The following is a 14,043-nucleotide window of genomic DNA, read 5'->3' as shown; positions in this document are numbered from 1 at the left end:
TATTAAAATTGCATAGTTGACATATCGTTATCTAATCTGGAATCTGGAATCCAGTTTTCATAAAAATGAGTGAAGCAGCGGACGATTTTATGCTAATTGATGAACTTGTGATTGTCCTGTACAGTAGGAAAGATGGGCGATCAAGTCCCCAACGCGTTTTTCCCAGATAATTTAGAACTTTTCCTGTGCGGCGATTTTTAACAAACACTCGGCGGCATTAGGTTAAAACAGTGTGATCTCTAACAAACCATTCGGCTTTTCCTGCCATTTTCCAGAGATGTCCATAACATAACATCAAAACGGGGAAACCAATCTAACGTGTACGGCCACATTACCAGAACTGCTCATTTCCCCCGGGAAGTGCTCAAGTTAGTCTGATATACAACAGACTCCTTTGATTACTAAAATTTTCCTTTCACCCGCCGTTTACTAACAAGAAAAAAGAAAAGCAATTGTCAATTTAAAAAAGTTATCACCCATTTCAAGAGTTTGCAGGCGATATCGCTGTGCACCTATAGTCTGCTTCAGAACCATATGGTGGTTAACAAATTGTCAAAAATAAAGGTAAAACGAATTGGCTTGTCCTCCTTTGATATCGCGGAGACCAGCGTTTGATGAACTCGATTTCAATGGGTAGGTCTTGAGCTACTGTGCACTTGGGTCGGATTTCGCTAAAACAACCGCAGATCAAGTTTGCCACTTAAACTGAGTACATTTAATATGCTGCCTCAAAACGCCCTAATATTCTGTCTCCCGATATTCAGTTTCTTTACTGGTTCGTTCTTCCGTTTTCTGCACAGGCGAAGAAACGGAGAAATGCAGGGTTTAGTCAAGAGAATGTTCGTCCTGATAAGTGACATTTTCGGCAAAATTAGAAGAAACCCCTAGACAGAAGAAGATCCCTAGTGTTCCCGGAGAGATCTACGAGATCGAATTTCCTGCCACAAGCTAGTTGCATAATCACATCAGCTGATATTGTTTCACTGTGTAATGTTCGCTAAGACGAAGTTGCTGGTTTGGCAATTCGGAACTACGTAACTTCACCCACAAGTCAGGAAAACGGTAGAAGTGAGTTTAGGTGTTGTTCATGCAGTACGTCATCCTGTTAGAGATGGCAACCATAGACAAAAGTCCGATTTATTCTGATATCAGTTTACTCCCATATATAGCAGACAATTCCGTCAGGGTTAACACGGCTACCGAGGTTTGTAGAATTCTCCACAACCTGCCGCGATTCTTCTTGAATCGCAAGTAGTGTGTTCAGAGACTAAACTTCTTGAAGCATGTTTTTGAAATTTGAAAGGGCCGGAAGCATACCGAAGGATGATGTAGTGGTTTTCGGCTTTTTTAACGAAGCTTGCACGTTGCCTTCGTTTTCAAAGGTGATGTGATGTTGTCTGACCTACGAGGTTCCCACCAGCAACCATTTGAACTTCAAGGTTCTTAGGAACTCACAGAGGCCGCCTCAGTGTTTCATCACTGACGAAATTAGACAAGAATGCAGAGAGTGGGTTTCCTTATCGGAAAACGCTTTTGTAGGGAAGTTGTTAGAGAGCTCACCATACACTCTCACACGCCCACACGCACCGGATTATGCTTATTAAGGAAGTATGCAATGACACAACAGTCCTTGTAGCGATTTCATCGCTCACAGTCGCTAACCAGATCACGAGACTTGTCCTTTTGCTACGCTCACAAACCACGTCACCCAAAGGTGATTCATCTGACACTGAGTGTCTGTACCATTTAGTAAGCGGGGCAACAACTCACGTGCTGACACACCCACGCTCACGCCCACGCAAACGTAGCTATATATGGGAAGACCGAGCACAAACAACACGCACAAACTCGCGCACGCGCTCAGAGAGCAGGATGCCAGCCGCCCTCTACAAGTCCACGGACAATAAAAGAACACGTGTAGCAGCTATACTGTAGAGAAAACACGTTCCAGCCGTCCAGACTTTCACCAAGGGACTTTCACGAACGATAAGTACCTCTTTTGACTTGCTCCACAGTTCGCATGGCATTTATTTCTATGCGTGCTGCTGCAACTCACCAATGTTAACCAAACTAAGAACTGTCAGTAGTGCATATAATTTCCAAATTACACTGTGGCTACCATAATCTGCGCACTAATTTAAGCTCATTCGGGGTTGCATCCATCCGGAATCCAACACACCAGAACTAGTGATGCTTACGAGCCTGGTTCAGTCACGTGGTAATCGGGTTGTTGTCCAATCTCAGACTTTATCAGACAGCAAGCACAATTTGATATTAATTACCCGGTTGAGTAACTGCATCTGCTTCTTGTTCTCCCAGATTTTAGGGGGGTGGGGGGCGCAACTGAATTAGCCAAACTCGGCGTACTTTGGTGCTTGATACGGAACTGCATAATTGCTTTGAGCCAGCATAGTTCTTTCTTTAGGTTGCGGCCCACCTAAATGAGGCTGTCTAACCTATCAGTTCTTTATGTAGCAGACTTTTGTGCCTCACCTCACGCTCCGAGAAAAACATGGTGTTTCAAAAGTACTTCATATCAAAGAAATGTTCTTTCACGTTTACTCTGTGTGTGAACTCGTGCAAGAGGAACCTAAAACCTGCTATTGAGCTTAGTCTTATATAAACTAAGGTAGGTGAGTTTTAGATGAAAAAGATTGCGCCAATACAGTTTTTCATCACGCGGTCCTTGGCTTCGGAAATAGAATCGTCAAATGCCGGCTTTTATTAAAATGACACACAGTTAGGGCAAGGTCTTCAGGCAAATAACTTACCTTGGGTCCTGTGGCCGGTGAGCTTCTCCTTTGCTAGGACCGGCAGAGACGGCGGGTAGCTTTTCATGCTTTCTTTGACTGGAAATTAAGAGGTGTCGTGCAAACATTGGTTTTACCAGTGGACTATGACTTATCCACAGTTTACTGTCCCAGGGTGCGTTTTCGCTTAAGTGGTATGGGCTCGGGATATCTTGGCCTTGCATTAAACGACAAAGGGAACCCTGTGAAGCGTACAGGGAGTTGCCTGATGTATCCGCTAAAACCAATTGAGACCTGATATGCGTGTAAACCATGCTCGGCACGCTGAACGCCTACACACAAAGTTATTGTAGTTTGGGAAGTACCAATTGCATATTCACTCAGCCACTGAGGTAAAAATGCGACAAAACTTGACGCAGGTTGGGTTTTACAATCCATCTACGCACTTTCCTTACTGTGTAAGCCTAAAGTAAGGAAAAAGTCATTTGACAACTTTTAATTTCCTCTTCAATTTGGAGGATATCAAAAGAACAAAGCTGAGATCTGAAAGAACAAAGGCTCCTCAAAACAGAGAAAGTTCTTTAGACCCAAACCCAGACATTTCTATCAAATCTAATCAGTTGACTTTCGGTGAATGATGTACAGAGTAGACTAACTGCCCGATGAGTGAGGATGTTTCATTCCAACCCGGTGGTCACTCTTAAAAGCATTGTTTTTAGGGTAAATGAAAATGAATTATTAATTGGATTTCCATCAGGTATAAAGTCAGTATGATTATTTTATTCGAAACACTTGCAAGAATCAATTGTCCGAGCAGTCAGCAGTAACCAGAAGGCTGAACGAGTAGTTTCCAGTAGGACCTACTTCCAGGGACCCTTTTGAACTAACAAAGGACTTTCCCATGCGTAGTATACGGTGTCTGTCAGTTTGGTTGGTTCATATGTAAGTATTGGTGATGTACAACCGTGCTTACTTGGGTTTGGCTCACGAGCTTTGTTTCTGTTTTCCATCCACAGAAATTGTCGTGAACACCTGCCTCAAGGAGAATCACTGTCCCCTGGTGCTTCCATTGCATGCATACTACATATGAAATTCATGTAATTTTCAAGGTCATCTTAGTAGTTCAGACTAAGCCACTGAACTTACTTCCAGAAAAGCGAAAACCTTTCCTTATTGTCTGAAAGGTGTCTACTTTTTCCTTGATTCCACTCCGTGACTTCGATGAACCGTGGGCCCAGTTCACTGATGGACTGATGACAGTGTTGTATTTCAACAACAGTTTTTGCCAACCGACCAATGGTCACAGTTTGGTCCTATCTGTCCTATTTTAGAGCTGACAAATTAATGCTTGCTTGTGTCCCACCAGGAACGCAAATGAACCGCAATACCTCGGTAGTTTTTTCTCATGAAAATATACTGCAATGTCTGGTACAGAGAGTATCTGCAATGTGATAAAGCAATTCGACGAACAGGAATTCGTCGAAACAAAGAGCGGCCATCTTATTGGTAGGTGTAATCACCAAAGATTGAGGGGAATCTGGCAAGTGGTGTGTCCTTTCTGTAGATGAAAAGAACATAGTTGGCTGGCGAATTAAACTCATATGCAAACCAATTTGGTTTTGCTGGAAAATCCCTTGGAACCCAGCTGAATCTCACATTTATGATGTTTTTAAGCCTACCTGATAAGTTTCAAGAAGGGAGAAACCGGTCGTGAACTGTCGAAGAGTTTTCAGCAACCTTACGCCTATACAACTCGAATATCGTGCCAAACGAAACATAACCTGTCGAAGAGTTTTCAGTAACCTTATGATAGGTTTTACGCCTATACAGCTCGAATATCGTGCCAAATGCAACATAAGGCCTGGTGCAGCACACTCAGTTTCTTAAAAACAGCATGAACCAAAGATCCTGTTGGGTTCCGTGTGAGACTCCCGTGAAAGCCAAATTGGTTTACAAATGAGTGTAGTTCGTCAATTTCGTACAATTTGGGTTCAAGTAGAACATAAGGTTGATGGAGAGTCGGGGACTGCGCCTACTTGATGATCCTCAAGAAGAGCGAGACCGGTCGTGTCGAAACGTTTTCAGTAACCTTATGAGTAGTGCAGTAAGTTCAAACATAGTTGGCTCTTCAGTTTGCGAAACCGCAAATCAACCGAAAGTGAGTTGCTATCACGTATGTAATAAGTTCTTGAGAAGTTGTAAAAGTGCATCTTCTCCAGGATTCTGGGACGAGTGTACTAGGTGGCCATGAATGCGGAAACCAAAATACAGACATCTACAAACGAATCTTACGTGATCATGTCAGAAATGCTACACTTTCCTCCAGACTTCCTCAGATGAGCTTGGTGGCTTTGGGGAGCCTAAAGTTTGGCTTGATTGACTGGCTTATTTAACTCAACTGATACAATTGCATCCATAGGCAACGTTCGTATGGTTATTGTAGTTGTGAATTAAGTAGGTTTCCGGAAACGATGGCCTCAAGTAATTTAGTTGAACTTTTAACCTGATGCTCTACACAATACTGGATGGAATAAGGCTAACTTCTCGAAGCAAAAGGACGAAAGATACCCTCGGAGGGAAAGCAGCTGTGCGAAATATTTGACAATGAAACGGTCTTAATGTCATCGATTCAAAGCGTGCGCTAATTTATTCCCGATAGAAAAATAAAAAAAAACCCATCTTTACATTTGGTCACATCAAGCGAGTGCAGAATTAATAAATTGCCATATTCACAAACTCGGATGTATGGAAAGACCACTCAAGATCCTTTACCTGGGAGCATTTTAGTTCTAAAGTTATTTTATCCAGTGAAAGATTTTTACTCTATATTTTAGTGTAATACAACGAAAACGATACCCATAATGCGGATGGCTATTAGGTTGCCGTGAGTAGCAAAACATTGGTGGCTAATCTGAGTGATGAGCAGAGGTATTGATGATGAAGGCATTAGGATGAATGCTTTCTCGGTCTCGCAGAGCACCACTACGCCAGACCTACCATTGCAACCTCCGTAGTGAGGACACAGAGCCACCGAGTGAAAGGTTGGTGGTTCTACCCCAGGTCTGACTTCTTGTTCACTCTTACGTAGGTCCCGTCGCCCTGACACCTGACTGAGATCCTCCCGTTACCCCTGGGTAGCGCAGTAGCTATTTACGAAGCAAGTGCTACAGCTTAAAGTGATATTTCTTCTCTTACGCAACTCCAACCTTAAATATTGTAACTGAGAAGGGACTACATGCAGTTCCGTACATGTTTTTACGTTACGTCACTTTGTTGTGAAATACAAAGGTCACTTTCGGTGGCTGACAATGACTGGACCTACGGTGTTAAATGTAGTATACTGGTGGTACTGATCAATAATTTTCTCTCGTTGGTTTGGATCTATACACAGAAAAGATGTGACGCTTTACTACAAGCGCAGACTGTTAATTCTGCCTATCTACGCCTAATTGAATGCTCATAAACCAAGTCAATTCCTCCAGATAAATTTTTATGAGGTCCAACATCCTTTTATGCGAAACTTGACAAATCAGCCCCTCCCCAAGAAAGCTCCTAATACGGAATGTGACCGTTTCGTCCATACCGACAAAACGCTTTTATAATCAACCACTCTCTCTCTCTCACTAGCACCGCAGAAGCGGTGATGAAACCATGGAAAATTTAATACGTTTGTCAGAGAATGTCGATGACCCATTTTGAGCTTTTCAAAAGTGATCCAATGGCGTTGACTCCGTCGGTTCAGATACTTTTCCAACAGAAGTGGATAAGATGTTGTTCAGACTCTGCTTGTTGTCAAGGCGCTGCTCGAAGTATAACTTCTGTGCGAGCAAATACTTTTAAATCTGGTCCCTCAGAATATAATAGAGAGATGACGCCGTATTCACACTTCTGTGCTCGATGCGACCCAGGTCTAAGTCGATTCAGAATTTTTTCTTTAGGTAGGCCTCGAATCTGAAGTAGGCGTCTTTCAGAAAATCTCGCGTAGTTTCTTATTGGCCAGTCAGGTTATTAAAGACTCCACTCAGATGATACGTTTTTAATGTGTGAATTAAATGGTCACACAAAGGGTTCAGTGTCAACCGGAGGTCATATTACTTGGTTTGTGTGGGGTGAACAACTGATATGTTGTAAAATCGACATGTTAAGAGCCTGGTGATCCATTAAGAAGGGAGTTTTACTACAAAACAGAAGCAAACATTTTTCAGATGGCTACAGGAAAGATGCCCATTGGGCCTCGGACTGGAGGTAAGAAAATCATCTACCTGGCGCCTGAAACGAATACGTTCTGTTTGGCATCAAAGTGACATTTATGAAAAATGCTGTAGGATGCGCACGCAATTTTGCTAACGTAATGTGCTCATTTAAAGAATATAGCCCAATACCATCGTTTTCGAAGGATAGAAATGCTGTCTTGGCAATCTCACAGTGCGAACACCTAGTCGGCAAATATGTTCTTACATTTGGAAGTAATTAGCGCTCAGAACAAGAAACTAGCTAGCCGAACGATAAACTCGATGCCTGTCTCGATGTCTTTAAAAGTCAGTAACATCCAATAATGCACAACTTTGATTTCTTTTAAATCGAGGGTCCTTGTTCAATGCAGCTAGGCCCGTACTGGGCCAAGGTTGTGTCAATTAGGCGAGTAAAATCTATTCTGCTGATCAAAGTTCAACGTCTCATCATCATCATCATCACATTTATCCCCATCACGAACAAAAAATCGCCATCATCATCATCATCAGAGACAGTAATATCAACGTTGGCACTGATGCTTCATTGTCATACAATCATAATGTTTATTTATTAATACATAAAACCCTAAGGTGAGAAGCGCATAAGGGGTGGGTGTTGAAGAGAACTGATGCTGACCCAGTGAATAAATTCTGAAATGTCTACATTTTCAAACGCTCAGTCGGACAATCTGGAAACTGGCAGCACAAACGCCACTGATATCGATCATTTGCCTTTTTTTGCAGTGTCTCCAACCCAGCGGGGAAAAGTCATGGGGACCGTATCCTGGACGGTGTATAGCATCAAAGACAAACAAACTCTTCGTAATCTCTTTTACACAATTCTGGCAAGTCACGCGCTATCCATCTTGCGGGTTCCGTCAATTTCCGGAAGGCGAGAAGAACAAATGACCTTGGTAGACCATGTTCCGATATGAGCAGCACATGGATGAATCACTGTAGTTGATGTTTCGGAACCTCATTGTGTGACTTGTTCAATTCTACTGAAAGGATTCTGGTGCACCAAGTACGTTCCTTGTCGTTTTACGGTCCCCGGCCGCTAGTTTATTCGTCTCCAAGTCTTGACACTAATTAAAATACATAGTTTGGGATATTGTGTTATGTCCTGTGTATTATTATGTTGTGTTAATTTTCTCGATGTAGCAGATGTAGTATATTTTTCGACTGTTGTCCTAACAAACCGGTAGGCTGATTGATTTCCACGTCGAATCAATTTATGTACACGGCATTTGGGACCCCGGAACAAGCGAGAACAGTTGGAGATTTTTCCTAATTTTTCCAGTGGTGGATTTTATTGGAGAATCTCGTAAACATCGACATCAGAAAGATTACAAATCGCATGCTTTTTTGAATAAAACCATTTATTCCCAATTATTGTGTACTTAGACGGTTATTCTATAGAGTTCTCCGCTAGCTATCGCGGATTCACACAAAAAGGGTCGAAAAATTTAGCTTAGGGAAACACCGAAGGAATTTGGAGCATTCGATGGTTTCAGCTAAATGGACCTGTTAAATAAAGCCTTTGAAAATGATCATCAGTGTCAACACCAGTAACGGCGAGACCGCATGAGAACGCTGATGCTTCACTGCTTGTGACTATGTCAATTTATCTGAATAATGGAAACAAACTGGATAGAGTGGGGGACCTATGACAAGTCAACTACAAAGACATCTCAGGTGCCTACATTTTCAAAACCCACGCAGACGTTATGGAACACCTGTCTGCGGTTAGTTTTCTCAATTCAGTTACCCAAATAGTCACGTGTAGGTTCTGATAGACAACTTGAAGCCTTTCATACGTGATTGGTGTGATTTCATTGACCAAAGAGAAACCACCATTGATAAATCATGGTCAGTTGTACCAGTGCTGGTGCGTTTGACGACGTCCAGGGAGTTAAAAGTGAGTCTTCTGATTGAAACATTCTTTTCTGCTTCTGCAAGCTGTCTGTTGAAGAGGTTCGTGGGTGATCTCCACTTCGCGGTTACAAACTAGCCAAGCGAGTTCGTTTTGAAATAAGTTTTCTATTTTGGCGGCAGACCTGGCTGTTTGCTCTATTGCAGTGCTGAGTTGTTGTAGTGATAGAAAAAAGGCCTCTGATGCGGAGTAATTCATTCGAAAACACTAACTTAACAGTTACAGATTGTTGGCCATGGAACCAAAACTCTCATATGTATCTTGTTTATAAAAACTGAATATCCGACTTCCTCTTCCTGAACTTTTCTGGATTCTCATTGACTATCAGTCAAATGTAAACGAATGCTACTAAGCAACTCCACAAATTCCGTAATAAACCTCACTTTTCAATAGACGTGAGGCGGATTTATGAGAAAACCACATACTACTCGCATGCTTCATCAGTAGTCTCCACCGTTACAGCAGTAGTTCTGGGCCCAATATCCTCCGGCAGGGTGCTTTATGCTCACTGACTATTTTTTCGTACATTCTAGTGCGATTATGTGCATTTGTAATCATTGACCGGAACATCCGTCTAACATGCAGTCTGACCGACCTTCAAGCTTGTGGATGATTCAGTGGAGGTCGATAGGTTACACTACGTGGAAGGATGCACTTCCGCAGACATTCATGAAGGAAGTGTTGCTGTTGTTGTGTGATACCTAATGGCAAGCAAAAGCCTCCCATCGAGGGGCTGTTTGGAGCGTGCAACGTCCGAATTTGTTGTCGATTTGTCGAAATATAGGCGGCTCAAGTGCATTTACAGGTGGTTGATCAGATGGTAGTTGATCTGTCCGCCGAGCTTGGCAATTGGTTTGCAAACTTTTCGTTCCCAGTCGAGGAGACATTGTCAGTGCGCCGTTGATATCCATCGATTTTATGCCTACATGATCTTGGTCATCATGCTGAACAATCTTCAATCACTTCGAGCGGCTTGTTTCATCACATGTATTCCGTCAGTTCTTTCGCTAACCCATTCGCTAATGAACTATAACCGCCATAATTTGCACGAGAAATGGTGCTCGAACTAAATTCAAATCATCGCAAACTTTATCATCATCATCATCATCATCTTCATCATCATCATCATCATCATTCATCATCATCATCATCATCATCGTCATCATCATCATCATCATCATCGTCATCATCATCATCATCATCATCGTCATCATCATCATCATCATCATCGTCATCATCATCATCATCATCATCGTCATCATCATCATCATCATCATCGTCATCATCATCATCATCATCATCGTCATCATCATCATCATCATCATCGTCATCATCATCATCATCATCATCGTCATCATCATCATCATCATCATCGTCATCATCATCATCATCATCATCGTCATCATCATCATCATCATCATCGTCATCATCATCATCATCATCATCGTCATCATCATCATCATCATCATCGTCATCATCATCATCATCATCATCGTCATCATCATCATCATCATCATCGTCATCATCATCATCATCATCATCGTCATCATCATCATCATCATCATCGTCATCATCATCATCATCATCATCGTCATCATCATCATCATCATCATCGTCATCATCATCATCATCATCATCGTCATCATCATCATCATCATCATCGTCATCATCATCATCATCATCATCGTCATCATCATCATCATCATCATCGTCATCATCATCATCATCATCATCGTCATCATCATCATCATCATCATCGTCATCATCATCATCATCATCATCGTCATCATCATCATCATCATCATCGTCATCATCATCATCATCATCATCGTCATCATCATCATCATCATCATCGTCATCATCATCATCATCATCATCGTCATCATCATCATCATCATCATCATCATCATCATCATCCTCATCATCATCAGCTGTAAGGACCGTCTTTTTGCTGTACGGTGGTTATTATTGCCTTAGGTCCGTTCATTGGTGATTTGGCAGATGGGCTAAGCAGCGGCCCATTGGAGGTGGTGGCCGAAACTGCTGATGCATAGCTACATGTTTGTCAGTAGATTGTTAAGGGTCAGCGGCGTCACCTGTACTCGTAATAAATATTAAAAGTGCTCAGTTTCCTGCAATAGATGACCCAGAACCACTGCCGATTTTAAAAAACCATGATCCTACTAATCCTGATGTATAAGGGGAGAAAGTGGCAAGGAAGTTCTCCTCGACGAATGAGCTGTGCACATCCCACAGGGTTGTCCAGTTAGATTGCATATCAGCACGCTGTTTACCTGAAAGAGTTCTTTTCATTCATTCATATGCTGGAAGGGAAACGATCTTCTCACTGGCTCATTATCATCATCTTCAACATCATGGACAACGAAGGGGGCGCTAAACCTAGAGCGACAAAGTGCGTGCATGAAAAACGTTCGTCCATCTGCATGATGTAGTCTCGTTTTTGCGTTTTAAATAACTTGAATTTGTATACCCGATACTAACTGGTGCGCGCAAGAGGTGTAAGAGATAGGTGGAAACACCCAGCCGAATAGGTCACAATGATGACTAAATTTGCCTAAATTTTGTGGCTTTGAGAGAGCTCGTACTGTTAGTTTGCATTCAGATTCTCTGAATGTTTCGCAGTGGAAGTGTAACGGTGATGCTACTGATGGGGAGGCATGTGAATAGTATTTGGTGTTCTCATAAATCCGATTTGCGCCTCTTGAAAAGTGAGATCTATTGCGGAATCTGTGGAGTTGCTTTGTAGCATTTGCTTGGAGTTGAGCAACAGTCAATGAATACCCAAGAAAGTTCAGGAAGACGCTTTCAAAGAGAAGATGGATATTCAGTTTTTGTAAACAGGATGCGAATGAGATTTTTGCTTCTCTGTCTAACAGTCTGTAACTGCTCAGTTGGCATTTTCCAATAAACAACTCCGCAGCGAGGGCCTTCATCCTTTCCCAAGTAGCTTGAAACCTCTATGACAAAACTGACTTGAGGCCTCTACTTTCACAGCACTTTGAACTACATATATTATTCATAGATGAAGTTTCCTCGTCAGGGTTGAAATGTCCAGAAACACTGTATAGCTGTCTCATTCTTACTGAGAGCCCCATTCATCTCAAGGAACTCAGATAGTTTTAAACCCGCTACCTCTTGCTCAGAGGATAAACGCATAAACGTTAGGCCTCAATCGGCTAAACTGCAGAGTGACTAGCGCTCAGTTGGACGGGATATAGAGCTGCTCATCTCTCAGTCATAGAAGCCACATCACGTGGACTTGCGTTTGTTGGGTCCTCAAGTGACGACTGCTCAAAAGAAAGTTTCACTCACTGGATGAGTTTTATTCTTCCTCCGAGTTACTTACAAATTGATGGTAGCTTGAGGAGATGTGGTAATTTTTATTGAGATTTGGTCGTGTTAGGAGTTGAATGATCGGATTAGTGTAAAAAGTACAAATATCGTAGTGATTCCCCGTTGGACAAATCTGAACATGAAAGTTCTCGTACAAGGGGCAGGTAAACTCGACTTAACACAACTCAAATGATGGGAACCTACCCGTCCGAAGATTTATCAGATGCATCAGATTCACCCTCATCACTACTCTCCACGGCAGGAGCTGGCCAGAAGTCAAAATAGGAAAAGTGCTTCCCACTTATCACTTTGCCAAAGTGTTGAAGAATTGCCGCCTCACGTCGCCACTGGCGGTGTTGCTTGCTGGTTGGTGACATGAATGATCTGGCCAAGGGTGAACGGCATCCCTGTTGAATAAGACGTTCAAATTGACCAATGGCCGCTCGTTGCATTCTGCAGAGTTTGTCTCCAGCCAGATCGGTCCAAAGATTTCTAAGTGCAATTGTGGCCGACACTGATTTACTGTCAAGCAGTGATTGGCAGGTGTTGGAAGATATCTTCTCCTCATCTTCAGAAGTTATGCCATACTTATGAAGTAAAGTGACAAGCCGGTAGTGTCTTGATCGCAAAACTGGAAGCTGGAATTCCAGGCTGGAGTCATTAATATTTGAGGTTCTAGAGCGTGGAAAGATTTGAACAGTGTTAATCATAATGAGCAGTGGAGTCAGGAGCGCAATTTTTTATAAAGAATATTCACGGGAATACTTGCCATATGCCATATTTCAGGTTTAACATTGCATCTTGTATCATACCTATCCCGTCCAAACGTCAAAATGCTCCATAAGGGACTTTTAGGAAACAAGTAAAGTCAGTTTGCTGGGCACCTCTGTTACATATTAGGCATGATTCTTCGAACCACTTTGCAGGTGCACCATGATTTTGTGGTGACTCCATTGAAAGTTCCAATCACAAGTTTGTGTATCTGACTGCCTTCAAGAAGCAACAAATACGGGAGGCCTTGTGTCAGCGCTTTAGACTCGATCTCCAACTTATTTCAACGAGCCAAGCAGGAAAGTTTGGAAAGATAGAAAAATTGAACCTTGACTTGATAAAAGGTCATGAAATTCAAATTGGGATCACTTAAAACAACACAAATTCCGTTGGGCAAGTGCTCCTTTGCTCGCTTTTCTAGCACGACTCATCGTAACTTTGGGTGAATTGTGGCCAAACGCGATGACCAGTTGATAAAACCGAGAGTGGCGTTCTTATTGGCGGCGCCATAGTATACACCCTAGCGTTCAGTCTTGTTCCTGTACACGTATGATCTTAGACCCTGTTTATAGTTTGTTTAAGTTGACTAAATGCATACTCAATGGCGTAGAACGCTTCTAGGTAAACGTTTCTTTCGGTACAGCGATTACTCCTCCTCTTCTCGGTATGAAGTGACTACTGGAAATTCGCCAATAGCCTATGATCAGTTTTACCCTTTCTGCGGCCCATCCGGTTAGTCTAAGCCACTGAATGTTCACTTCTGGGTTCATGTGTACGATGAAAATGCTGTGATCAAACGGAAGTTGAATGAATAACTTTGCATCGGAACGTTGAGGCAGCTCATGTGGTGCAGATCAGGAGATCTCTAGGAGATAGGAAACTGTTTCAAAGAAAAAGTGTTTTTCTGAGGTAACGAAACAAATTTGCCAAAACAGGAGAACCGCGTTGTCAAATGTTGAATCACAGTTGGTTGATCTTCGTGGGCATGTAATGTTGCGAACAA

The 14,043-nt window shown here is 42.3% G+C and overlaps 2 protein-coding genes across 2 annotated transcripts in view; one reads left to right on the top strand and one right to left on the bottom strand.

Moving 5' to 3' along the window:
* Positions 1-14,043, top strand: part of T265_02309 (hypothetical protein) — a gene marked incomplete at both ends in the record, with an annotated part of 38,333 nt that overhangs the window by 18,755 nt on the left and 5,535 nt on the right. The window lies entirely within an intron of this gene.
* T265_12971 (hypothetical protein) overlaps positions 420-14,043 on the bottom strand; it is a gene marked incomplete at both ends in the record, with an annotated part of 28,999 nt that continues 15,375 nt past the window's right edge. Inside the window, 3 exon segments of the mRNA XM_009166585.1 lie at positions 420-792; positions 2,772-2,849; positions 12,474-12,944. Coding sequence (XP_009164849.1) covers positions 729-792; positions 2,772-2,849; positions 12,474-12,944 — 613 coding nt within the window.

Source organism: Opisthorchis viverrini, assembly GCF_000715545.1.
Source record: "Opisthorchis viverrini unplaced genomic scaffold opera_v5_28, whole genome shotgun sequence".
Lineage (NCBI taxonomy): Eukaryota > Metazoa > Platyhelminthes > Trematoda > Opisthorchiida > Opisthorchiidae > Opisthorchis > Opisthorchis viverrini.
This window is presented reverse-complemented; position numbering and strand designations above follow the sequence as displayed.